Source organism: Copadichromis virginalis, linkage group LG20 (assembly GCF_057382275.1).
Source record: "Copadichromis virginalis isolate Kocher_CV1m ecotype Utaka linkage group LG20, C_Virginalis_male_GT1.1, whole genome shotgun sequence".
Taxonomy (NCBI): Eukaryota; Metazoa; Chordata; class Actinopteri; order Cichliformes; family Cichlidae; genus Copadichromis; species Copadichromis virginalis.
The window spans coordinates 11,120,450-11,146,336 of NC_140637.1; the positions used below are offsets into that span (position 1 = coordinate 11,120,450).

Sequence of the window (25,887 nt, forward strand, 5' to 3'; positions counted from 1 at the left end):
GGCGACATTTGAATGAGGCGCGTACCAGTAGAGGGAGCCAACGCACCACGAATGGTACACAGCCACAGATGCGCTTTGTGCAATGTATTTGTGACATGCAGGAGTGTCCGCAAAGAAATGTGGATAAGTTGTAAATCAAAAGCTAAAGAGCTCATTCTTGCACTGTTTTGATCAGAACACACGTGGGAATGTTCAAGTGTTGAGAATTTGTAATTATAAAGTGAATTAGGGAACGATATTAGATACTGCCACTGGCTAGATTTCAACCTGGGTCTCTCGCTCCCAAAGCGCGTTCTCTACGCCGCGGCCTGCCCTATAATATATTTCAAGCGTTTACCACAACTGAGAGGTGAAAACTGCCGTTTCTTCGTCTTACAAAATGTTCTGTAACTCCAAAAGTACACGGACTGTCGACATCATTCTTTCACTGTAACAATCAGCAGGCTTTAATAAAAAAGGGAAAAAAAAAATCAAGGCGGTTTTCAGGTCTCTAAAGAAAAATACATCTAGGAGATATGAGGAGTTGAAAACGCCTCTGTTACAGAATTTCAGCTGTCATTTTCACTCAAGTCTCCATAGACTTTGAATGTGGACATTTTTTAACTGTGTTGCTTCGAGGCCATTTGCGAGAAAACGGCAACTCCTACAATAATGACAGTGCCATTTTGTTAAAGGCAAGAAAAATACCTACATTTTGATGTATAATTTGTGTTAATGAAGGCAAAATTGAGCGTTTGTTCGGACATGAAGAAGAGATTGAGAAAGCGACAATGCATGGTGTGTTTGGCGTCCATAGCAACCATAACAACCAATATTGATTGATGGAAGAGATTTTGAGACAGGGGTAAAAAAAAAAAAAAAGGCAGAGAGAGCCCATTCTGTAGGCTCGCCTGTAGGCTTCTAGCAAGCGTAGCAAGTGAATTTCAGAGCCAGGGATTTTTTTTTTTTTTTTTTTTTTTTTTTTTGTGTCCCCAGCATATGGTCCGCATGGGATTCGAACCACTGCCCTCTGTCCTCAATCTCTGCCATAGGGCCTGTCACGTTCCCATGAGCCACTCGGCGGCCCGGAATGACAGGGCAAAAGTGCTATATTTAAAGTGCACACCTGCGCAGCCGCACCCCAATTTTCGGCTCTTTTTCATTAGCTGGACACCAGGCCTTATCTAGTCAGCCGTTCCAACCACATCCCTGCCAATGTGTGCCTACGTCAAGCCGCATACAAGTGTAACGCTCACAATTTTCTGCTATCACTCTAAGGCAACTTAAGTGTTAGTGACGTCACACCTATGCGCCACTGCCCTCTGTGGAGAATGGGAGAAATGTGCTTGCACCTCAACCTATGGACTCAGACGGACATTCAATCATCATCTTCCTCACTCAAGGTAACCTTATGGCTTGTAGGAACACTGCACGTGTATGATAAGACTGTAGCCGTTCAACCGGCCCTCGTAAGGTTGCTGAAGACAGTGAACACCGTGGAATTCTCAGTATCACTGTGGCCCTGGGTTTTTCCACTGTCCTGCTAAGTGCTTATGTAATTGTAACCAACATAGGAGAGAGACGTAACATCGTGGAAGAGACATAAAGTGAGTAAAAACGATCTAAATGCATTTAGAATATATTTAGAACTACAAATTACACTTTTCTTAGCAATTATTGTTTTTTATGTCAAGCTTCAAGCTAGCTTCTTTATTGGGGCTTGGGACCAGCAAAAGTGACCCGAAATTTGGTCTTTAAGTCTGGTCATTAGCATGTCTGGACCCAAACTACACTGCAGGTCCCAAAGTCAAATGATCACTGAGAGTTAAAAATCTGTCTGAAGTTAGAAGTTAGCAGAGAGTTAGCTCACTAGTTTCCGTCTAAATATAATATACCAGGTTCTGACTGAGGGATTTCTAAAACAAATTAAAAGGCACAGCTCTGCTATCACTTCTGACATACATGAAGACAGGAAAGTAAGCAGCAGTGATGTTTGTAGGGTTACTGAAGTTTGGCTTGCTGGTATATAGTGATGTGCTATGTGACTAGCGAAACAGCTATGTTAGCATAACATTAACACAGTGATGAAGGGGAACTTTTTTCCACTGGATAAGAATTAAGGTGAGGGTTCCCGATGGTTAGGGACAAATGCAGTGGCATGGCAGGATGCTGTAAACGGACCAAACTTCAGTCAAGAGAACAACTGAGATAATCCATCCACATACAGGTTAGTCATTAATGTGCTGCTGCATTGCCTGGGCTGTAGTTACATGGTAAGGTTTTAAAAACTGAGCTTTAAAATGAATAGTTGTAATAAAAACTGAGAGAGGCCGACAGTGATCACTTACTTTTTGTAAGGGGCTTGTTGAGATTAAATAGAACAAGTTACAAAGCATTAAAACATGTTAAAAACACAACAGCCTTATTAAACGCAGAGTAGTTTGGGCCCAGAAGTAGGATTGATCACGTCATCACTTAAAGACCGGATAGACACATGGTGGAGTTACTTTGTTGTGTTTGTGTGTGTTTTTAAGTAGTTTTAAACTTTGTGATCCACAACAGGTAACAGTAAAAGATGAACATTTTTAAGCATAATGCTGTTACCAAACTACATTAATGGCCCAAAAACAGACCATAGAAAAAACCGTGGCTATGTGAAAAAAAATGATGACAACTAGTCCTAATTCAGGCTAATTGTTTTTTTGTTTTTTTGTTTTGTTTTTTTCCCGACATCCCTCCACACACACAGGCTGTGCTGGCTCACAGAAAGAGTGGGTCATCAACATTATCAGGCAGCTGGTGTTCATAGCAAGCCTCACCAGACAGCTTCAGTCCATATCGGATGTACAGGATGGAGTTAAGGCTCTGCAAGGACATCTGATTTGTAAGTTTGCTTTTTACCACACTCATCTGGGCCAAGAGTAGAGGAAACTGCCTTATCTTCTGCAGCTGGAATTCAAAACAAGTATTTGAACTCGGACACGGCCTGCAGATTAGACTGGGTTTGTTTGGTTTTTCTTTTTCGTGCTTTTCCCACTTTTCTAGCTTGTTGTGCCCTTTTTCTTTCAGGATCTGCAGTTTCCTCCCTGTCCAGTAGAGGCCTCTCTCAGAGAAAGAACAGCTTGGGGATGCAGATGATGACGATTGGAGATCAGACACACCGCCCCCACCTCTCCTTATCCATGCTTAGGTCAGAAGTGGAATGCTCTTTTGCTGTTTGTTAGTTACGGATGGAGTAACACTAACTAAGGAAATACACACAACACAGTGATTGTGAATAAGTCACTCCAAGTGTGAAAAGGTGATAGTCAGAGTGAGACTACACATGAATTATTCAGGAAATGCACACTCAGTGAGAGAATAACTATAATTCAGTGTCACTAGGGGATATAACTTGAAGATGATGTGTCTTCATTTCTGATTCATTTTGAACAGTGATGAATGTGGAAGTAAATGAGCGCGAGCTGATCAAAACGGGCGAGCTGTTTTTACATATTTCTGCAGCCTGGATGCCGTGGGCTTTGTCCAGGAGTAAAAGATGACATCGCCCATTTCGGATCTTATATATAGTTATACCTTGGTGTTTTGTAGCATCACCTGACAAACTTTTACTTTCCTGATGTTTAGACTTTCTGATCCCTCCACAGACTCTGCTTTGTCTTTCTACAAAGAGTTGACGACATTAAATACAGATGTTTTAACAGTGCTTGAATGTTTTATTTTGTTTACTCTAGCCTCCAACTCAAACTTTGGTTGCTCCTATGCCCACGTCACTTCCTCCACCAATCAGAATGAGGGTCCGGGTTCAGGAAGACGTCTTCCTGATCCCAGTTCCACAAAGGTCGGTGAAAAGTTTTAAGTTTGAGCAGTACATAAAAATAAATCCCAATCTGATTGGTATAGTGTTTTTTTGTTGTTGTTGTTGTTGTTGTTGTTGTTTTTAATTTCTGTTTAATCGCCGGTCATTGCTCTGCATCCCAGTGAGGCCAACTCCTGCTCTGTGTCGTGGCTGTGTGAGCAGGCAGCTCAGCGTTACTACCAGAAATGTGGCCTCCTGCCTCGTCTCTCTCTGCAGAAAGAAGGCGCTCTGCTCTCCCCGCAGGACCAGCTACTGGCCGTCCTGCACACAAATGAAGAGGTGAGGTTGGATTTAAAAAAAAAAAAAACCCACAGTGACAAGAGGACAGCTATGACTGTGAAACAGCTTGCATGTCAGCCAGTGAGCATACTCCTTTTCTTAGGCAAAGTATGGCCCAAATTCATAAAATAGACTTTCTCATAGACACAGAGGTCTTTTCATTAAATCACTGATAGAAGGAATGGAGGTTCTAGGTCCTTCCACAATGACTTCATCTTTCTTACCCAGATGAGGCGTGCAGGTTTTAGACTGTATGATTCTGGTAAGAAGGTGAAGGGCTGATTATGTTAACAAGCTGCCTGAGAAACTACAATCTGAGAAACTGTAAAGATTAGAACCATTTCTATTACCAGACTGGATGCTGACTTGCTTTTGGAGCCAGCTTCCAGAAGACACTGAAGGAATCACAGTTTTTGGGATTGAATCCTTGGCTTCACTTTCCCGCACCAGTGCAGGATAACTGATGGGTTTGTGTTGCGGGTTCTGGCTGACGTTTGCTCGTGGGGATCTCCCTCCTCTCCCTGAGCGATACAAGAAGGCCTGTCAAAGTCTAGCAGTGGGTGAGCAACACAGAGGAAATGCATTATAAAACGGACACATGTGCATTCTTGTATTCTGTTATGAAGTACCATCTCTTTCTACCTGTAGATGAGAACAAGCGTGTCTCCCGGCTATGTGAGGTTCGGGACCGGGGTTCCTCCGTGTCAGGACTCCAAATGTCTCGGTTTGGCCGCCTCTTCCCTCAGCCCGCTCCTCCGTGCCCTAAAACTTCAGGCCAGCCTCACGGAGCTGCGAATTTCTGGAAACCGTATGTATGACGACCTTCTCCCTGAGCTGATTGCCACAACGCTCACCATGCCTCGTCTGCAGCTGCTGGACATTTCTGCCAACTGCATTACAGGGGATGGCCTGGAGAAGGCTGTAAATGCTTTAAAGGGACAGAGTGCACCTGCATTCCCGGTAAGGGCCTCAGCTAGCCAATAGTGGCAGCTCCAGGTTTACCATCTAACCTGTATTTAAGTACCTCTGGTCTTAATAACTACCTTAGATCTTAATAACAAGCTAACCTGATTCATATCAATGATATCTGTCAGAGAGAATTGGCTCTCGTGATCATTTGCTTTTTCTGCTCGTTTCCACTCAAAGTGCCTGGAGGAGCTGGACCTCAGTATGAACCCACTGGGGGACGGCGTGTCTGAGTCTCTGTCCTGTCTGCTGTCCTGCTGCCCTGTGCTAGCCAAGCGGTCTCTGCAGGTCTCACTGCTCATTTCCTTCAGCAGCATCGACTGCTGCTAGCCAGCGCGCTCACAGGTGACTCTCTAACAAGCAGCTGACTGAAGCCTTAAGCTTCACTGAACTCCCATCCATAAGCAAAACTGCAACTAACTTTACATCTTCTGAACGTTCAGGCACAGGCCATTTGAAAGCAGTGTGCCTGTCCCTCAATCCCCTGGGCTCCACCGACTTTGAGCTGGTGTTAAAGACTCTGCCCCTCCACTGCCTCCCACACGTGGACCTGTCAGCTGTCTGCAGAGGGCCTGCTGATTACCCGGCACTGGAACACCTCGCCAAAGTCCTGTCACAGGTGTGCACGCAAAAATCATGCAATGTCATTTATTGTCGAAAGATATAATTGTGCAATCAGGTTAAGACTTTTGTGTTTTTGCAGGACGAGTGCTCTCTGACCCACCTCAGCCTGGCTGCAAATGGGCTGACAGACAGCAGTGTAGCTACCTTGGCGAGGTGTGTGTGTGTGTGTGTGTGTGTGAGGGCGTCATTTCTACGGCTCAGTTATTACTCATGTTAGTGGGGCTTTGCCTTTGTTTAAATTGTCACTCTTTACTGGCCTGTTGGACTTTTTCTTATTATTTCACAGGTGCCTCTCGTCATGTCCCACACTGGTGAGTCTGAATCTGTCAGGAAATCCGTCTGTTACATCAGTGGGACTTCACAACATCCTGGCGTCTGTCAGAGAGGCCCGTCGACCACTGACACTTCTAAACCTCGAAGGTATGTCTGAACTTGGAGATACTCCATGGAGTTCCTTTTTTTTTCTAAAGCTATTCTTAGATTCACCGTTTCACACTAATTCACAATTTGGATTTCTTTGATGTTTTTATCACCTGTGCAAAGTTGTATTTGGCAACAGTTTCTTTCTTGCTATCAGTGCGTTTCCTTTTGACGCATTTCTAAGTTTGAACATTTAGTATGTATGCACAGAGGTGTTACATGATGATTACACACACAGACATTACAATATAGAAGTGTGGTTTAAAGATTTAAAAAAAAGATTAGCTGTGAATTAATTTTCCATTTTATGGAGCAGAAAACATTGCTGAATGCTAGCTAACAGGCTACATTTGGATGTCAAATATTTATAGGGGGGAAAATGGAAATTATGGATATGAAATAAAATGATTCTTTGTTGCTTAACCTGCAGGTTGTCAGGTCTCTGGCCCCTGGGAGAGTCAAGACCTGGACAGTTTGTCAGAGCTGGTCCAGGATATCCGTCTTTGCTCTCAGACCCTCAACAAGCTGGACCGACAGACCTTGAAGCAGAGCTGGGACAGGACTCAGTCACACGGACACTTTCTCGACCGAAACTCCAAGTGCCTCCTCTCTGCCACCTCTACTTGAGGGTGGCAGGTGTGTTCATAATAAATAATTAATAATGAATTATTAATTTCCTAATAATTCATAATAAAAGTGGTCATTTTTATAAACATTTTGTTTAATGAGGCTACACCAAAAAGAAACAAGATAAAAACAAAATAAAGTGACATGGCGTCCACCGACAGTCTGTGGATAGCTTGTGTTTTATGCATTTTTGTCTGCCTTATTTATACATGTAAAGCTCTGTATCTGTATAAAGAGTTTGTGTTAGTGTGTGAGAGGTTTTGTGTCACAATGGTCCTGTTTTGTAGGATTTGATTTAAAAAAACAAACATAATTAAAGTAACCAACGATGCTATACGTTGACATCGTTCTTTCACTGTAAGACAAAGCAGGCTATGGTGAATAATCACAGCGATTTTCAGCTCTGAAGAAATCTATCTAGGAGCTATGACAGTGTAAAGACACCCTGCAATTTTAAATGTGTGGCGACATTTGAATGAGGCGCGTACCAGTAGAGGGAGCCAACGCACCACGAATGGTACACAGCCACAGATGCGCTTTGTGCAATGTATTTGTGACATGCAGGAGTGTCCGCAAAGAAATGTGGATAAGTTGTAAATCAAAAGCTAAAGAGCTCATTCTTGCACTGTTTTGATCAGAACACACGTGGGAATGTTCAAGTGTTGAGAATTTGTAATTATAAAGTGAATTAGGGAACGATATTAGATACTGCCACTGGCTAGATTTCAACCTGGGTCTCTCGCTCCCAAAGCGCGTTCTCTACGCCGCGGCCTGCCCTATAATATATTTCAAGCGTTTACCACAACTGAGAGGTGAAAACTGCCGTTTCTTCGTCTTACAAAATGTTCTGTAACTCCAAAAGTACACGGACTGTGACATCATTCTTTCACTGTAACAATCAGCAGGCTTTAATAAAAAAGGGAAAAAAAAAATCAAGGCGGTTTTCAGGTCTCTAAAGAAAAATACATCTAGGAGATATGAGGAGTTGAAAACGCCTCTGTTACAGAATTTCAGCTGTCATTTTCACTCAAGTCTCCATAGACTTTGAATGTGGACATTTTTTAACTGTGTTGCTTCGAGGCCATTTGCGAGAAAACGGCAACTCCTACAATAATGACAGTGCCATTTTGTTAAAGGCAAGAAAAATACCTACATTTTGATGTATAATTTGTGTTAATGAAGGCAAAATTGAGCGTTTGTTCGGACATGAAGAAGAGATTGAGAAAGCGACAATGCATGGTGTGTTTGGCGTCCATAGCAACCATAACAACCAATATTGATTGATGGAAGAGATTTTGAGACAGGGGTAAAAAAAAAAAAAAAAAAAAGGCAGAGAGAGCCCATTCTGTAGGCTCGCCTGTAGGCTTCTAGCAAGCGTAGCAAGTGAATTTCAGAGCCAGGGATTTTTTTTTTTTTTTTTTTTTTTTTTGTGTCCCCAGCATATGGTCCGCATGGGATTCGAACCACTGCCCTCTGTCCTCAATCTCTGCCATAGGGCCTGTCACGTTCCCATGAGCCACTCGGCGGCCCGGAATGACAGGGCAAAAGTGCTATATTTAAAGTGCACACCTGCGCAGCCGCACCCCAATTTTCGGCTCTTTTTCATTAGCTGGACACCAGGCCTTATCTAGTCAGCCGTTCCAACCACATCCCTGCCAATGTGTGCCTACGTCAAGCCGCATACAAGTGTAACGCTCACAATTTTCTGCTATCACTCTAAGGCAACTTAAGTGTTAGTGACGTCACACCTATGCGCCACTGCCCTCTGTGGAGAATGGGAGAAATGTGCTTGCACCTCAACCTATGGACTCAGACGGACATTCAATCATCATCTTCCTCACTCAAGGTAACCTTATGGCTTGTAGGAACACTGCACGTGTATGATAAGACTGTAGCCGTTCAACCGGCCCTCGTAAGGTTGCTGAAGACAGTGAACACCGTGGAATTCTCAGTATCACTGTGGCCCTGGGTTTTTCCACTGTCCTGCTAAGTGCTTATGTAATTGTAACCAACATAGGAGAGAGACGTAACATCGTGGAAGAGACATAAAGTGAGTAAAAACGATCTAAATGCATTTAGAATATATTTAGAACTACAAATTACACTTTTCTTAGCAATTATTGTTTTTTATGTCAAGCTTCAAGCTAGCTTCTTTATTGGGGCTTGGGACCAGCAAAAGTGACCCGAAATTTGGTCTTTAAGTCTGGTCATTAGCATGTCTGGACCCAAACTACACTGCAGGTCCCAAAGTCAAATGATCACTGAGAGTTAAAAATCTGTCTGAAGTTAGAAGTTAGCAGAGAGTTAGCTCACTAGTTTCCGTCTAAATATAATATACCAGGTTCTGACTGAGGGATTTCTAAAACAAATTAAAAGGCACAGCTCTGCTATCACTTCTGACATACATGAAGACAGGAAAGTAAGCAGCAGTGATGTTTGTAGGGTTACTGAAGTTTGGCTTGCTGGTATATAGTGATGTGCTATGTGACTAGCGAAACAGCTATGTTAGCATAACATTAACACAGTGATGAAGGGGAACTTTTTTCCACTGGATAAGAATTAAGGTGAGGGTTCCCGATGGTTAGGGACAAATGCAGTGGCATGGCAGGATGCTGTAAACGGACCAAACTTCAGTCAAGAGAACAACTGAGATAATCCATCCACATACAGGTTAGTCATTAATGTGCTGCTGCATTGCCTGGGCTGTAGTTACATGGTAAGGTTTTAAAAACTGAGCTTTAAAATGAATAGTTGTAATAAAAACTGAGAGAGGCCGACAGTGATCACTTACTTTTTGTAAGGGGCTTGTTGAGATTAAATAGAACAAGTTACAAAGCATTAAAACATGTTAAAAACACAACAGCCTTATTAAACGCAGAGTAGTTTGGGCCCAGAAGTAGGATTGATCACGTCATCACTTAAAGACCGGATAGACACATGGTGGAGTTACTTTGTTGTGTTTGTGTGTGTTTTTAAGTAGTTTTAAACTTTGTGATCCACAACAGGTAACAGTAAAAGATGAACATTTTTAAGCATAATGCTGTTACCAAACTACATTAATGGCCCAAAAACAGACCATAGAAAAAACCGTGGCTATGTGAAAAAAAATGATGACAACTAGTCCTAATTCAGGCTAATTGTTTTTTTGTTTTTTTGTTTTGTTTTTTTCCCGACATCCCTCCACACACACAGGCTGTGCTGGCTCACAGAAAGAGTGGGTCATCAACATTATCAGGCAGCTGGTGTTCATAGCAAGCCTCACCAGACAGCTTCAGTCCATATCGGATGTACAGGATGGAGTTAAGGCTCTGCAAGGACATCTGATTTGTAAGTTTGCTTTTTACCACACTCATCTGGGCCAAGAGTAGAGGAAACTGCCTTATCTTCTGCAGCTGGAATTCAAAACAAGTATTTGAACTCGGACACGGCCTGCAGATTAGACTGGGTTTGTTTGGTTTTTCTTTTTCGTGCTTTTCCCACTTTTCTAGCTTGTTGTGCCCTTTTTCTTTCAGGATCTGCAGTTTCCTCCCTGTCCAGTAGAGGCCTCTCTCAGAGAAAGAACAGCTTGGGGATGCAGATGATGACGATTGGAGATCAGACACACCGCCCCCACCTCTCCTTATCCATGCTTAGGTCAGAAGTGGAATGCTCTTTTGCTGTTTGTTAGTTACGGATGGAGTAACACTAACTAAGGAAATACACACAACACAGTGATTGTGAATAAGTCACTCCAAGTGTGAAAAGGTGATAGTCAGAGTGAGACTACACATGAATTATTCAGGAAATGCACACTCAGTGAGAGAATAACTATAATTCAGTGTCACTAGGGGATATAACTTGAAGATGATGTGTCTTCATTTCTGATTCATTTTGAACAGTGATGAATGTGGAAGTAAATGAGCGCGAGCTGATCAAAACGGGCGAGCTGTTTTTACATATTTCTGCAGCCTGGATGCCGTGGGCTTTGTCCAGGAGTAAAAGATGACATCGCCCATTTCGGATCTTATATATAGTTATACCTTGGTGTTTTGTAGCATCACCTGACAAACTTTTACTTTCCTGATGTTTAGACTTTCTGATCCCTCCACAGACTCTGCTTTGTCTTTCTACAAAGAGTTGACGACATTAAATACAGATGTTTTAACAGTGCTTGAATGTTTTATTTTGTTTACTCTAGCCTCCAACTCAAACTTTGGTTGCTCCTATGCCCACGTCACTTCCTCCACCAATCAGAATGAGGGTCCGGGTTCAGGAAGACGTCTTCCTGATCCCAGTTCCACAAAGGTCGGTGAAAAGTTTTAAGTTTGAGCAGTACATAAAAATAAATCCCAATCTGATTGGTATAGTGTTTTTTTGTTGTTGTTGTTGTTGTTGTTGTTGTTTTTAATTTCTGTTTAATCGCCGGTCATTGCTCTGCATCCCAGTGAGGCCAACTCCTGCTCTGTGTCGTGGCTGTGTGAGCAGGCAGCTCAGCGTTACTACCAGAAATGTGGCCTCCTGCCTCGTCTCTCTCTGCAGAAAGAAGGCGCTCTGCTCTCCCCGCAGGACCAGCTACTGGCCGTCCTGCACACAAATGAAGAGGTGAGGTTGGATTTAAAAAAAAAAAAAACCCACAGTGACAAGAGGACAGCTATGACTGTGAAACAGCTTGCATGTCAGCCAGTGAGCATACTCCTTTTCTTAGGCAAAGTATGGCCCAAATTCATAAAATAGACTTTCTCATAGACACAGAGGTCTTTTCATTAAATCACTGATAGAAGGAATGGAGGTTCTAGGTCCTTCCACAATGACTTCATCTTTCTTACCCAGATGAGGCGTGCAGGTTTTAGACTGTATGATTCTGGTAAGAAGGTGAAGGGCTGATTATGTTAACAAGCTGCCTGAGAAACTACAATCTGAGAAACTGTAAAGATTAGAACCATTTCTATTACCAGACTGGATGCTGACTTGCTTTTGGAGCCAGCTTCCAGAAGACACTGAAGGAATCACAGTTTTTGGGATTGAATCCTTGGCTTCACTTTCCCGCACCAGTGCAGGATAACTGATGGGTTTGTGTTGCGGGTTCTGGCTGACGTTTGCTCGTGGGGATCTCCCTCCTCTCCCTGAGCGATACAAGAAGGCCTGTCAAAGTCTAGCAGTGGGTGAGCAACACAGAGGAAATGCATTATAAAACGGACACATGTGCATTCTTGTATTCTGTTATGAAGTACCATCTCTTTCTACCTGTAGATGAGAACAAGCGTGTCTCCCGGCTATGTGAGGTTCGGGACCGGGGTTCCTCCGTGTCAGGACTCCAAATGTCTCGGTTTGGCCGCCTCTTCCCTCAGCCCGCTCCTCCGTGCCCTAAAACTTCAGGCCAGCCTCACGGAGCTGCGAATTTCTGGAAACCGTATGTATGACGACCTTCTCCCTGAGCTGATTGCCACAACGCTCACCATGCCTCGTCTGCAGCTGCTGGACATTTCTGCCAACTGCATTACAGGGGATGGCCTGGAGAAGGCTGTAAATGCTTTAAAGGGACAGAGTGCACCTGCATTCCCGGTAAGGGCCTCAGCTAGCCAATAGTGGCAGCTCCAGGTTTACCATCTAACCTGTATTTAAGTACCTCTGGTCTTAATAACTACCTTAGATCTTAATAACAAGCTAACCTGATTCATATCAATGATATCTGTCAGAGAGAATTGGCTCTCGTGATCATTTGCTTTTTCTGCTCGTTTCCACTCAAAGTGCCTGGAGGAGCTGGACCTCAGTATGAACCCACTGGGGGACGGCGTGTCTGAGTCTCTGTCCTGTCTGCTGTCCTGCTGCCCTGTGCTAGCCAAGCGGTCTCTGCAGGTCTCACTGCTCATTTCCTTCAGCAGCATCGACTGCTGCTAGCCAGCGCGCTCACAGGTGACTCTCTAACAAGCAGCTGACTGAAGCCTTAAGCTTCACTGAACTCCCATCCATAAGCAAAACTGCAACTAACTTTACATCTTCTGAACGTTCAGGCACAGGCCATTTGAAAGCAGTGTGCCTGTCCCTCAATCCCCTGGGCTCCACCGACTTTGAGCTGGTGTTAAAGACTCTGCCCCTCCACTGCCTCCCACACGTGGACCTGTCAGCTGTCTGCAGAGGGCCTGCTGATTACCCGGCACTGGAACACCTCGCCAAAGTCCTGTCACAGGTGTGCACGCAAAAATCATGCAATGTCATTTATTGTCGAAAGATATAATTGTGCAATCAGGTTAAGACTTTTGTGTTTTTGCAGGACGAGTGCTCTCTGACCCACCTCAGCCTGGCTGCAAATGGGCTGACAGACAGCAGTGTAGCTACCTTGGCGAGGTGTGTGTGTGTGTGTGTGTGTGTGAGGGCGTCATTTCTACGGCTCAGTTATTACTCATGTTAGTGGGGCTTTGCCTTTGTTTAAATTGTCACTCTTTACTGGCCTGTTGGACTTTTTCTTATTATTTCACAGGTGCCTCTCGTCATGTCCCACACTGGTGAGTCTGAATCTGTCAGGAAATCCGTCTGTTACATCAGTGGGACTTCACAACATCCTGGCGTCTGTCAGAGAGGCCCGTCGACCACTGACACTTCTAAACCTCGAAGGTATGTCTGAACTTGGAGATACTCCATGGAGTTCCTTTTTTTTTCTAAAGCTATTCTTAGATTCACCGTTTCACACTAATTCACAATTTGGATTTCTTTGATGTTTTTATCACCTGTGCAAAGTTGTATTTGGCAACAGTTTCTTTCTTGCTATCAGTGCGTTTCCTTTTGACGCATTTCTAAGTTTGAACATTTAGTATGTATGCACAGAGGTGTTACATGATGATTACACACACAGACATTACAATATAGAAGTGTGGTTTAAAGATTTAAAAAAAAGATTAGCTGTGAATTAATTTTCCATTTTATGGAGCAGAAAACATTGCTGAATGCTAGCTAACAGGCTACATTTGGATGTCAAATATTTATAGGGGGGAAAATGGAAATTATGGATATGAAATAAAATGATTCTTTGTTGCTTAACCTGCAGGTTGTCAGGTCTCTGGCCCCTGGGAGAGTCAAGACCTGGACAGTTTGTCAGAGCTGGTCCAGGATATCCGTCTTTGCTCTCAGACCCTCAACAAGCTGGACCGACAGACCTTGAAGCAGAGCTGGGACAGGACTCAGTCACACGGACACTTTCTCGACCGAAACTCCAAGTGCCTCCTCTCTGCCACCTCTACTTGAGGGTGGCAGGTGTGTTCATAATAAATAATTAATAATGAATTATTAATTTCCTAATAATTCATAATAAAAGTGGTCATTTTTATAAACATTTTGTTTAATGAGGCTACACCAAAAAGAAACAAGATAAAAACAAAATAAAGTGACATGGCGTCCACCGACAGTCTGTGGATAGCTTGTGTTTTATGCATTTTTGTCTGCCTTATTTATACATGTAAAGCTCTGTATCTGTATAAAGAGTTTGTGTTAGTGTGTGAGAGGTTTTGTGTCACAATGGTCCTGTTTTGTAGGATTTGATTTAAAAAAACAAACATAATTAAAGTAACCAACGATGCTATACGTTGACATCGTTCTTTCACTGTAAGACAAAGCAGGCTATGGTGAATAATCACAGCGATTTTCAGCTCTGAAGAAATCTATCTAGGAGCTATGACAGTGTAAAGACACCCTGCAATTTTAAATGTGTGGCGACATTTGAATGAGGCGCGTACCAGTAGAGGGAGCCAACGCACCACGAATGGTACACAGCCACAGATGCGCTTTGTGCAATGTATTTGTGACATGCAGGAGTGTCCGCAAAGAAATGTGGATAAGTTGTAAATCAAAAGCTAAAGAGCTCATTCTTGCACTGTTTTGATCAGAACACACGTGGGAATGTTCAAGTGTTGAGAATTTGTAATTATAAAGTGAATTAGGGAACGATATTAGATACTGCCACTGGCTAGATTTCAACCTGGGTCTCTCGCTCCCAAAGCGCGTTCTCTACGCCGCGGCCTGCCCTATAATATATTTCAAGCGTTTACCACAACTGAGAGGTGAAAACTGCCGTTTCTTCGTCTTACAAAATGTTCTGTAACTCCAAAAGTACACGGACTGTCGACATCATTCTTTCACTGTAACAATCAGCAGGCTTTAATAAAAAAGGGAAAAAAAAATCAAGGCGGTTTTCAGGTCTCTAAAGAAAAATACATCTAGGAGATATGAGGAGTTGAAAACGCCTCTGTTACAGAATTTCAGCTGTCATTTTCACTCAAGTCTCCATAGACTTTGAATGTGGACATTTTTTAACTGTGTTGCTTCGAGGCCATTTGCGAGAAAACGGCAACTCCTACAATAATGACAGTGCCATTTTGTTAAAGGCAAGAAAAATACCTACATTTTGATGTATAATTTGTGTTAATGAAGGCAAAATTGAGCGTTTGTTCGGACATGAAGAAGAGATTGAGAAAGCGACAATGCATGGTGTGTTTGGCGTCCATAGCAACCATAACAACCAATATTGATTGATGGAAGAGATTTTGAGACAGGGGTAAAAAAAAAAAAAAAAAAAAGGCAGAGAGAGCCCATTCTGTAGGCTCGCCTGTAGGCTTCTAGCAAGCGTAGCAAGTGAATTTCAGAGCCAGGGATTTTTTTTTTTTTTTTTTTTTTTTTTGTGTCCCCAGCATATGGTCCGCATGGGATTCGAACCACTGCCCTCTGTCCTCAATCTCTGCCATAGGGCCTGTCACGTTCCCATGAGCCACTCGGCGGCCCGGAATGACAGGGCAAAAGTGCTATATTTAAAGTGCACACCTGCGCAGCCGCACCCCAATTTTCGGCTCTTTTTCATTAGCTGGACACCAGGCCTTATCTAGTCAGCCGTTCCAACCACATCCCTGCCAATGTGTGCCTACGTCAAGCCGCATACAAGTGTAACGCTCACAATTTTCTGCTATCACTCTAAGGCAACTTAAGTGTTAGTGACGTCACACCTATGCGCCACTGCCCTCTGTGGAGAATGGGAGAAATGTGCTTGCACCTCAACCTATGGACTCAGACGGACATTCAATCATCATCTTCCTCACTCAAGGTAACCTTATGGCTTGTAGGAACACTGCACGTGTATGATAAGACTGTAGCCGTTCAACCGGCCCTCGTAAGGTTGCTGAAGACAGTGAACACCGTGGAATTCTCAGTATCACTGTGGCCCTGGGTTTTTCCACTGTCCTGCTAAGTGCTTATGTAATTGTAACCAACATAGGAGAGAGACGTAACATCGTGGAAGAGACATAAAGTGAGTAAAAACGATCTAAATGCATTTAGAATATATTTAGAACTACAAATTACACTTTTCTTAGCAATTATTGTTTTTTATGTCAAGCTTCAAGCTAGCTTCTTTATTGGGGCTTGGGACCAGCAAAAGTGACCCGAAATTTGGTCTTTAAGTCTGGTCATTAGCGTGTCTGGACCCAAACTACACTGCAGGTCCCAAAGTCAAATGATCACTGAGAGTTAAAAATCTGTCTGAAGTTAGAAGTTAGCAGAGAGTTAGCTCACTAGTTTCCGTCTAAATATAATATACCAGGTTCTGACTGAGGGATTTCTAAAACAAATTAAAAGGCACAGCTCTGCTATCACTTCTGACATACATGAAGACAGGAAAGTAAGCAGCAGTGATGTTTGTAGGGTTACTGAAGTTTGGCTTGCTGGTATATAGTGATGTGCTATGTGACTAGCGAAACAGCTATGTTAGCATAACATTAACACAGTGATGAAGGGGAACTTTTTTCCACTGGATAAGAATTAAGGTGAGGGTTCCCGATGGTTAGGGACAAATGCAGTGGCATGGCAGGATGCTGTAAACGGACCAAACTTCAGTCAAGAGAACAACTGAGATAATCCATCCACATACAGGTTAGTCATTAATGTGCTGCTGCATTGCCTGGGCTGTAGTTACATGGTAAGGTTTTAAAAACTGAGCTTTAAAATGAATAGTTGTAATAAAAACTGAGAGAGGCCGACAGTGATCACTTACTTTTTGTAAGGGGCTTGTTGAGATTAAATAGAACAAGTTACAAAGCATTAAAACATGTTAAAAACACAACAGCCTTATTAAACGCAGAGTAGTTTGGGCCCAGAAGTAGGATTGATCACGTCATCACTTAAAGACCGGATAGACACACGGTGGAGTTACTCATGTTTACTGTTGTTGCCACTTTCTAAATGTAGCAGGATGAATATTATATGTACTGGTTGATCCCACTTTTAGTCAGGCGCATTTTGAGGAGAACTAACTTTTCTTGTTATCAAATTATCAGTATCTTTGGAAACATTTAATACATCGTGATGGTTTAAATGCTCAGTCGTTTTCTGTTATAGAATTCATATTCATAATAATATTTAGACAGCGGCACTATAGGTGTTTGCAGTTTTTGCAGTTTTACAAGCCGTCACGGTAAAAATATGGAATTAAATGTCACTAATGGGCTCTTTTCAAAAACATCAGCATCTCTGTCACACTGATTTTGATTAACTGACTTATTTTATTGTAATCAAACCTATTTTGATATTGTTGTCTTTTTTTTCCTTTAGCGAGGTGGTTTCCTTCCAATTGTTGCAGGACCAGTATGTCTGTCAGCTCCAGGTAGAGCTCCAGTGACCAGGAAGACCTCAGCATTCGCCAATTCCTGCTGAATTACCGCAAACAGAAAGAACTGGCAGAGGGCATTGGAATAGAGGATGATTATAACACTGAAGACCAAGGTAATAGGTCTGTCTAAGGGCCAGTGGAATATAAGCTATAGGTTGTAGTGGTGATTATTTTAGATTCAGAGTGTAGAGGAGATGGATCATTGTAATTAAGAGTCATAGAAATCTGAACCTCACTGCTAAACTGGCAGTCTAACTGTACATGTGCTCCATTGCAGAAGTCCCTCCCACTGAGTGTGAGGATGTTGAAGATACTGGTAGTCCTGATGTGAAAGCAGAGCTTCCCTCCCACCTCAGCATCACTAAGGATGTTATGGAGCGCTGCATTCATCTGCTGTCTGATCCCAACCTCAGGCTCCGACTCAAGGTACTGTATCAGTAGTTTTACGTAGAGTCAACTGTTGGACTAATAACAAAAATAATCATTCTTGTGAAGGTAGGACCGCCAGCGTTGGTACAATTCATCCTGTCAGAACTGTGTGGATGACTGTTCAGTGGTGTAATGCTCATCAAGGAAAAACATTCAGTCTGGTCCAGGAGTGAAACAGAAATAAGTCTGTGCTGAAGTCGTGCCTGCTCAGGAGTTTGGGCTCTCAATGAAGACCTCAGTAATTAGTTTCAGCTCACATATAATCAGGATCAAAACAGAGATAATTGTTAGGTGTGTTGTGCGTCTTTGTCTTTAGGTACTGGACGTGCTGGAGTTGTGCATTCAGGTGCTGAGTGAGAGGGAAAATGAACTGCTGCCTATGGCTCGTCGCTGCTGGCCAGCACTCCTGCAGAGACTCACAACTGATGACCCATTAGCAGTCCTCAGAGCCTTCAGGGTAAGTAAAACAAACCTCTCTTTTCATTATGTGAGTCAAAATTATTCAAGTCGTCTTTAGTTTTAAACTCTTAATAGTGAAAGAATGAAAGATGCTGCCCAACAACAGGCTTATTTCATTCAGAAATAGTTCTATTATTTACTGGACAGGCACAATTAGTGTTGGTAAGCTTTAACGTTCTAACCTGTCAAAACACACGTCTACTTTTTATACTTTTTATACACTGTTTGATCAGCGGACATCAGAGCAACTGGCATGTCACTTTTTAACACTGGTAGATTATTTCAGCAAAAGAAGTTAAAACATTGCTCTGATTCTATATTGACTTGTAACACAACAACATGATCTACAGATATTGTCTCAGAGTGTCTTTAAAATTCCACACGTGAAGCTGTTAAAGCCACAGCACATGATCCTAATTTACGATTAAAAACTGGCCACGTGGAATATTTAAGAAGAACGGGCTCTTTCTCGTCACACAACCTCACAGAGAATTGCAATCAAACTGCGCAGTTCAGCAGCTGAAGCGCTGCACATAGTCAGGCCCATAAATAGTGGAAGAGTGGATGTCTGAAATCCAGGGATGTGCAAACAGCCTGCTGTGAAATCCTCCCTGAACCACCTCAGCAGTTTTACTGAGCTCATTAGGAGTTAGCAGAGGTTAAGTCCAGGCTTGGTCTACTTTTTATACTCTTTCATCTTTTTCCTAGTTCCTCTTCTTTCCCTCCTCCCTTCTTATCTTTACCCCATATTTTTGGAACCAGGATCATATTTTTAAAGGATTTGTTCTTTTGGTGTAGATAGTTCAGGAAGTTAACTCAACCAAGCAGTCTTTGGGTTTCGGCTAAGTAATTCAATTCAATTCAATTTTATTTATATAGCGCCAAATCACAACATAAGTCGCCTCAAGGCGCTTCATAGATACAGAGAAAAACCCAACAATCATATGACCCCCTATGAGCAAGCACTTTGGCAACAGTGGGAAGGAAAAACTCCCTTTTAACAGGAAGAAACCTCCGGCAGAACCAGGCTCAGGGAGGGGCGGCCATTTGCTGCGACCGGTTGGGGTGAGAGAAGGAAGACAGGATAAAAGACATGCTGTGGAAGAGAGACAGAGGTTAATAACAGATATGATTCAATGCAGAGAGGTCTATTAATACATAGTGAGTGAGAAAGGTGACTGGAAAGGAAAAACTCAATGCATCATGGGAATCCCCTGGCAGCCTATGTCTATTGCAGCATAACTAAGGGAGGATTCAGGGTCACCTGGTCCAGCCCTAACTATATGCTTTAGCAAAAAGGAAAGTTTTAAGCCTAATCTTGAAAGTAGAGATAGTGTCTGTCTCCTGAATCCAAACTGGAAGCTGGTTCCACAGAAGAGGGGCCTGAAAACTGAAGGCTCTCCCTCCCATTCTACTTTTAAATACTCTAGGAACAACAAGTAGGCCTGCAGAGCGAGAGCGAAGTGCTCTAATAGGGTGATATGGTACTACAATGTCATTAAGATAAGATGGGGCCTGATTATTTAAGACCTTGTATGTGAGGAGCAGGATTTTGAATTCAATTCTGGATTTAACAGGAAGCCAATGAAGGGAAGCCAAAACAGGAGAAATATGCTCTCTCTTTCTAGTCCCTGTCAGTACTCTTGCTGCAGCATTTTGGATTAGCTGAAGGCTTTTTGAACATCCTGATAATAATGAATTACAGTAGTCCAGCCTGGAAGTAATAAATGCATGAACTAGTTTTTCAGCGTCACTCTGAGACAGGATATTTCTAATTTTAGAGATGTTGCGCAAATGGAAGAACGCAGTCTTACATATTTGTTTAATATGTGCATTGAAGGACATGTCCTGGTCAATAATGACTCCAAGGTTCCTCAGTGTTACTGGAGGCCAAGGTAATGCCATCCAGAGTAAGAATCTGGTTAGATACCATATTTCTAAGATTTTCAGGGCCGAGTACAATAACCTCAGTTTTATCTGAATTAAGAAGCAGAAAGTTAGCGGCCATCCAGGTCTTTATGTCTTTAAGACATTCCTGCAGTTTAACTAATTGGTGTGTGTTATCTGGCTTCATGGACAGATAGAGCTGGGTGTCATCTGCATAGCAGTGAAAATGTATGCTATGTCTTCTTGTCATGATCCTGGGTCCTTTTGACCCAGCGTTTTGTGTTTTCTCTTCGCGATTTTGGTTCTGTTCTCTAATTGGTGTTTACCCTGTCCCCCCCCCCCCCCCCCCCCGTGTGTTCCCGTTTTATTGTGAAGGTCTGCGTCTTATGTGAGTGTTTTCAGTTTGCCTCCCTGGTCTCGTCATGTTAATCACTCCCAGCTGTGTCTCCCACCTGTGTGTAATCTCCCTGTGTTCTGAGTGTATTTAAGTTGTATTTTCTGTCTTAGTAATCGCTGGTTCGTCTGTGTTGTTTCCCCTCGGTCTCCCTGCGTCTCCCCGTATGTATTTCCCCGGACCTCCCTGCATCTTCGTTTCTGGTTTGTCTTATTAGTTTACCCAGTTTAGGTTTCTAGTTTCATGTTTTGCCACCCTTGCTGTTTGTATTGACCCACTATCATAAATAAACACCCACCTGCACCAGAACTGCCGTCCTTTTGGTCCTACTACAAATCCACACGGCTTGCCCCGCAAACCGTGACACTTCTAATGATGCTGCCTAAGGGAAGCATGTATAATGTAAACAGAATTGGTCCTAGCACTGAACCCTGTGGAACTCCATAATTAACCTCAGTGTGTGAAGAGGACTCTCCATTTACATGAACAAATTGGAGTCTATTAGATAGATATGATACAAACCACTGCAGTGCAGTACCTGTAATACCTACAGCATGTTCTAATCGCTCTAATAGGATATTATGGTCAACAGTATCGAATGCTGCGCTAAGGTCTAGCAGGACAAGCACAGAGATGAGTCCACTGTCAGAGGCCATAAGAAGATCATTTGTAACCTTCACTAAAGCTGTTTCTGTGCTGTGATGAGCTCTGAAACCTGACTGAAACTCTTCAAATAAACCATTCCTCTGCAGATGATCTGTTAGCTGTTTGACAACTACTCTTTCAAGGATTTTTGATATGAAAGGAAGGTTGGAGATTGGCCTATAATTAGCTAAGACTGCTGGGTCTAGAGATGGCTTTTTGAGTAAAGGTTTAACTACAGCTAGCTTGAAGGCCTGTGGTACATAGCCGATCATTAGAGATAGGTTGGTCATATTTAAGATCGAAGAATTAATTAATGGCAGGACTTCTTTGAGCAGTTTTGTAGGAAGTACTGTTTAGAATACCAGAATAGGGAGGATGGTGTAGGTTTAAGTTTATTAGATTGATACATATGTACCAACAAGACAGTGTACATCACTGTCACAACGACGTTTGTTTTCATTCAAAGGCTTTATGGTTTTTCCTATAATACCTGGTGGGCCGGTCTCTAGTCAAAATGCCCGGGCTGATTTTTTTGTCCCAGTCCAGCCCTGATCATGAGAGATGTCATGCTTTGACTCTGTGTTTTACTTGCATCTATTTGAAAGAGTGAGTGTAAACACAAAAAATATTTTATTTTATGTGCTGGAATGTGCAGAAAATAGGTTTAAATGTTAAACTAATTTATTCAAGTCAGAGAATGTTGCATATAATTAAATTTTTGCTTGATGCATAAAGTTAAAAGATTAAAACTAATAAAACAAGTTTTAAAAAGAGACCTTTCCATTTGATTACATTTTGTATGATGGATTATGCAGAAAAAGTAGAATTGGGCTGAAAGATCTATCACTTTATCACCGCTTCAGGTTGTAAATCGTGCTTTTAAAAAGTAACTAAGTAACTAAGTAATTAATTACTTTTGAAAATAAGTAATCAGTAAAGTAACGGGATTACTTTTTGGGGGAAGTAATCAGTAATTAGTTACTGATTACTTTTTTCAAGTAACTTGACCAACACTGTTCAAATCTGGAGGCACTTGAGTCAGTGAGGGACAGAAGGTCAGTGAACAAACTGTACAGACTAAAGTCAAAATGTGGACAATAAAGCTGTTGTTTCAAGTCTAACAACTGACACAGCTAATATATCCTCTAGTGTTGAGTGATACAACATACATTCTGTTTTCTTTGTGAGGTTGTAATCATCAGTATTGTTGCGTCTGTCCTTTGCCCAGTTATTAAATTTTGTAGTGATAAGAATTTAAAGTCCTTTACTGAGGTGCTCTGTTGGGTCTGTTCAGATGCATATTCAGGAAGGATTTTTCAACAACTTGTTCCCATTATGATCAATTCAGACCAATTTAAAGTTTTTTATATAACCTAAAAACTGTCTATTCCTACGATTAGAACCCAAAACAGTTTCAACATCTTACCAAGAGTGAAGAGTTCAGCTGTTGAGCGGCTCATCCCACCATCACGGATCCCCACTCTGCCTAAACACACTGGTCCTACCCCATCAGGCTGGATGCCTACTGCGGGATCTGCCCGAATTCGTCTCTGCCCGAATTCGTCTCTGCCCTACATGATCTGCAGCTCCCGACACGACATCCTGATTTACACTGATGTAACCAATAGCAACCAGAAATTAACGCTGATATGGAAAATGGAGGGTGACATTCGGGCTCTAGAGAAGGACGTGAGGCAGTACCTGAAGGAGGTGATGGGGAAAGAGCTGCTTACACAGGTCAATGTGATCACCATGACCGTGAAGGTCAAAGGTCACTTCGATATGAGCTGAAGGACTGGCTGGTCAGCAAAGGTTTCTGACTGAAAGAGCTTGAAGTGCTGGCATCGACCTGCTGAAGGGACAGAGAGCGGTGGAGGAGGACTGCTGACCTGTGCCAACTTAATGAACTCTTTGACAGCAGTGAGATGTGATGTGACCACTGAGTGTAAAATGATGCAGGTCAGGTTAAGTAATCATCATTAAACGTAGAAGCATAGCAACTGCCTGTTTATTGTCACCCATGATTTCTCCAAAAAAATAGGTAAAAAATCTCGACTCACCGTTTTTAGATTCTTCAGACTGAGTTGCAATTTGAGTATCCACATTATTATTGACAATATACACATTAGGACATTCATTACTGCAACAGTGTGCAACAACATTACAATGATCTGCTTTATGTCATGTAGGTCCTTTAACACTGACACTTTTCTGTGGAGGTCAATGTGTAGAAATGCTACAGGTGGGCTGTTTGTTTGTTTGTTCTTTAGTTAGTGTGGCCAACAAGATGACGTTAGACGTCTGTGATATGAGTGTGACAAACGCTTTCAGCCTTAAAGGGTCCAAAAACATTTATTACTGATGAAATTCACAAATCTCTACATTCACACTGGGTGCAGCATGCAACAATAAAAACATTTCAAAATAAAACCACAGCAGGTTGTGATGGAACTTACACATGATATAAAATATTACACATGATGAAGTAGATTTCTTTAAGAAAAAAAGATAATTTAAACAAGTATTTTAAGCACTTTGGCAGAATTGGCTTTTACATGTGATATATTTCACAATGTTTAATAAGCTTCATACAGTTAAGCACAATCACTGCATGACAGAAACACAAGCTTAATCTCTCTTAATAATAATAGTGTACAGCTACGCTGCTTATTAAATAAAAACAAACAGGTTACAATGCTTTTATTTTTATTTTAGTAGAGACTCAAAACTTAGAACAGACAGCTGCTGGGGTTTGGAAAAGTACTGAACAAATATTTTAAATATACTTTAATCGTTTCTGGAGCAGCCTTTGGGATCGCCAAAGGCTCTCATTGTCACCAGCTAGTGACACTAGCTGGTCATAAGGTGTTACCCAGTCAGCCGTGCCAACCACAACCCTGGCAATGTGTGTCTGCTACCAGCTTCTCAGTAAGGAAAATCGGTATTGACTTTCCGAAAAGTCATTAAAAGTGGCTAAATGACGTCATCGACTAATTTGCAGAATTCGTCAGATTATGTAAACTGTAGGAGAGAGAAATAACATCGTGGAAGTGAAATAAAGTGAGTAAACACCCTTAGATGATTATATTTAGTTGCAGGGTGTGCATCATTGGTTTTGCCCAGCGGGATTTGTGGGACGTCTTCGTTGTCATGGCTACCGAGGACCGCTTGGATCAAGCTGGCCATGAATGGTTATGAATGGGTTCAGTTTATCCTTTCTCCATTGTCCAGTGCCATTTCTATAGCACGTTTAAAGGCGACACAGCTGACCAAAGGGCTTTACAAGTTAGCTCATGCACACATATAAAATTGAATGAAATGAAATTTGATTTATTAGCTGTAATCTTTTAACTTTATGTACACTGCATCATCATCATTGCATCAAGCAGCAAAAATGAAATCTTTTATGTGGCAATGCCGGCTCCTGTACTGTACTCCTGTAAATCCCAATCAACATACCATATTTATACAATTTTCATGTATTTTCTTAGTGGCTCCTTGGTGGAGGAGACACCCATCCTTAGGGCTTCCAAAGCTAGTATACTGTTACTGCTGGTCCCAAGCCTGGCCAAGAAGGTCACACTGCTCTTGACGAAGGCGGTTGCACTTTTCTCCTCTCCTCCTCTCCCTTAGTTTCACTGCTTAGCCTCTTATGTCCTTGTCTAGTCTCGTGTTTTTTGTATTACTTTTCCCTGGAACACTCTCTCACAGTCTGTTCTCTAAAACCTAAAAAAGGAATTATGAATTGGATCAACTGGTCCCTGAATGCAATTGACACCCCTTTCTCAATGAGAAGTTTGGGCTTGGGTGAGCCTGAGTGTTGAAGATATCTACCTATTCGGAACCATGGTAACAGGGTTCTGGCTGATCGAAACTGGCTTGGCCCTGACTTATCGAAGAATTAAGAAAGCGGAATCGGCTGTTCAAACCCCCACAAGGCTGCCCGCCGGGATTGGAACGATGGGAAGAGGCGTGAGTTTCTCAAAATGGGCTCATTGAGTGCAGCACGGATAAGATCTTGGAAAGGCAACGGCTGCTGTGAATACTCAGAATAAGATCTCTGAGTGCAGACTGGATTACATCTCGGAAGGGCTAGCTCGGAATAAAATCTCTGAGCGCAAATTGGATGACATCTCGGGGAGGCACACTGTCGTGAGTTCTCAGAATCGGCTCCTTGAGCACAAGAATGACAACATCACAGAACACAAGTATGGCGAAGCTCGCGGCTCTCCAACGGGAGATTGAGAGATCAGTGTTGGACTGTAGAACTGCTTTGAAATTCATATGAGCTGTTCGCACTAAAGTAAAAAGCACCATCACCTCATGTGGATACCCTCTCGGCGCCAGCTGCGGTAGCAAGGCTGGAGCCGAACAACAACACCCTGATAACGTCTGTGTTTAGACTGTTCCTTCCCATTCCATGCAAGGCCACCTGGGTTGGCTGGAAGACTGTTTACTTAGCCTAGCAGGGCGAAGGACTGTCTCAGCTGAACTGGACACACACACACTCATCCCCCCTCCCTTTCCAAACGCCTTCAACGCTTATTCCCTTCCGATGCTGACGGTGGATCAAGGAGACCAGCGCACAGGCTGCAGACCCGGATGTACTGTCTAAATCGGCTGTCTCTCACCCTTTGCCCACCCCTGTTGCTTGTCATGTGTTTCTTTGGTGTATTAAGAGTTTTTTCATGTGCT

At 42.5% G+C, this 25,887-nt stretch overlaps 1 protein-coding gene and 2 long non-coding RNA genes across 4 annotated transcripts; all 3 read left to right on the forward strand.

Moving 5' to 3' along the window:
* Nucleotides 1-856: 856 nt before the first annotated feature.
* On the forward strand, nucleotides 857-6,235 carry LOC146684393 (uncharacterized). Its single transcript, XR_014917265.1, has 4 exons — nucleotides 857-3,820; nucleotides 3,961-4,677; nucleotides 4,766-5,860; nucleotides 5,994-6,235. It is a non-coding gene; the product is annotated as an uncharacterized LOC146684393 (long non-coding RNA).
* Nucleotides 6,236-8,070: 1,835 nt separating this feature from the next.
* On the forward strand, nucleotides 8,071-13,453 carry LOC146684394 (uncharacterized). The gene is made up of 4 exons (XR_014917185.1): nucleotides 8,071-11,038; nucleotides 11,179-11,895; nucleotides 11,984-13,078; nucleotides 13,212-13,453. It is a non-coding gene; the product is annotated as an uncharacterized LOC146684394 (long non-coding RNA).
* Nucleotides 13,454-15,296: 1,843 nt separating this feature from the next.
* On the forward strand, nucleotides 15,297-23,924 carry LOC146684395 (TELO2-interacting protein 1 homolog). Of its 2 annotated transcripts, none has more exons than XM_085443196.1 (5): nucleotides 15,297-16,022; nucleotides 17,321-17,491; nucleotides 17,656-17,804; nucleotides 18,124-18,264; nucleotides 22,593-23,924. In XM_085443196.1, exons 3-5 carry the CDS (start codon nucleotides 17,751-17,753, stop codon nucleotides 22,641-22,643), a joined length of 246 nt encoding a protein of 81 aa, XP_085299322.1. In that variant the 5' UTR covers nucleotides 15,297-16,022; nucleotides 17,321-17,491; nucleotides 17,656-17,750; the 3' UTR covers nucleotides 22,644-23,924. The 2 variants fall into 2 exon arrangements, with proteins under 2 accessions (XP_085299322.1, XP_085299323.1); XM_085443197.1 differs by having other exon boundaries at nucleotides 15,297-15,818.
* The last annotated feature ends 1,963 nt before the right edge of the window (nucleotides 23,925-25,887 follow it).

Bases quoted from the DNA above. Each gene is read 5' to 3' on its own strand.
- LOC146684395 (XM_085443196.1), top strand. From the start codon at position 17,751: ATGGAGCGCTGCATTCATCTGCTGTCTGATCCCAACCTCAGGCTCCGA. The intron at 17,805-18,123 runs GTACTGTATCAG...CTTTGTCTTTAG, and splicing joins ACCTCAGGCTCCGACTCAAG to GTACTGGACGTGCTGGAGTT. The intron at 18,265-22,592 runs GTAAGTAAAACA...TCCTACGATTAG, and splicing joins CAGTCCTCAGAGCCTTCAGG to AACCCAAAACAGTTTCAACA.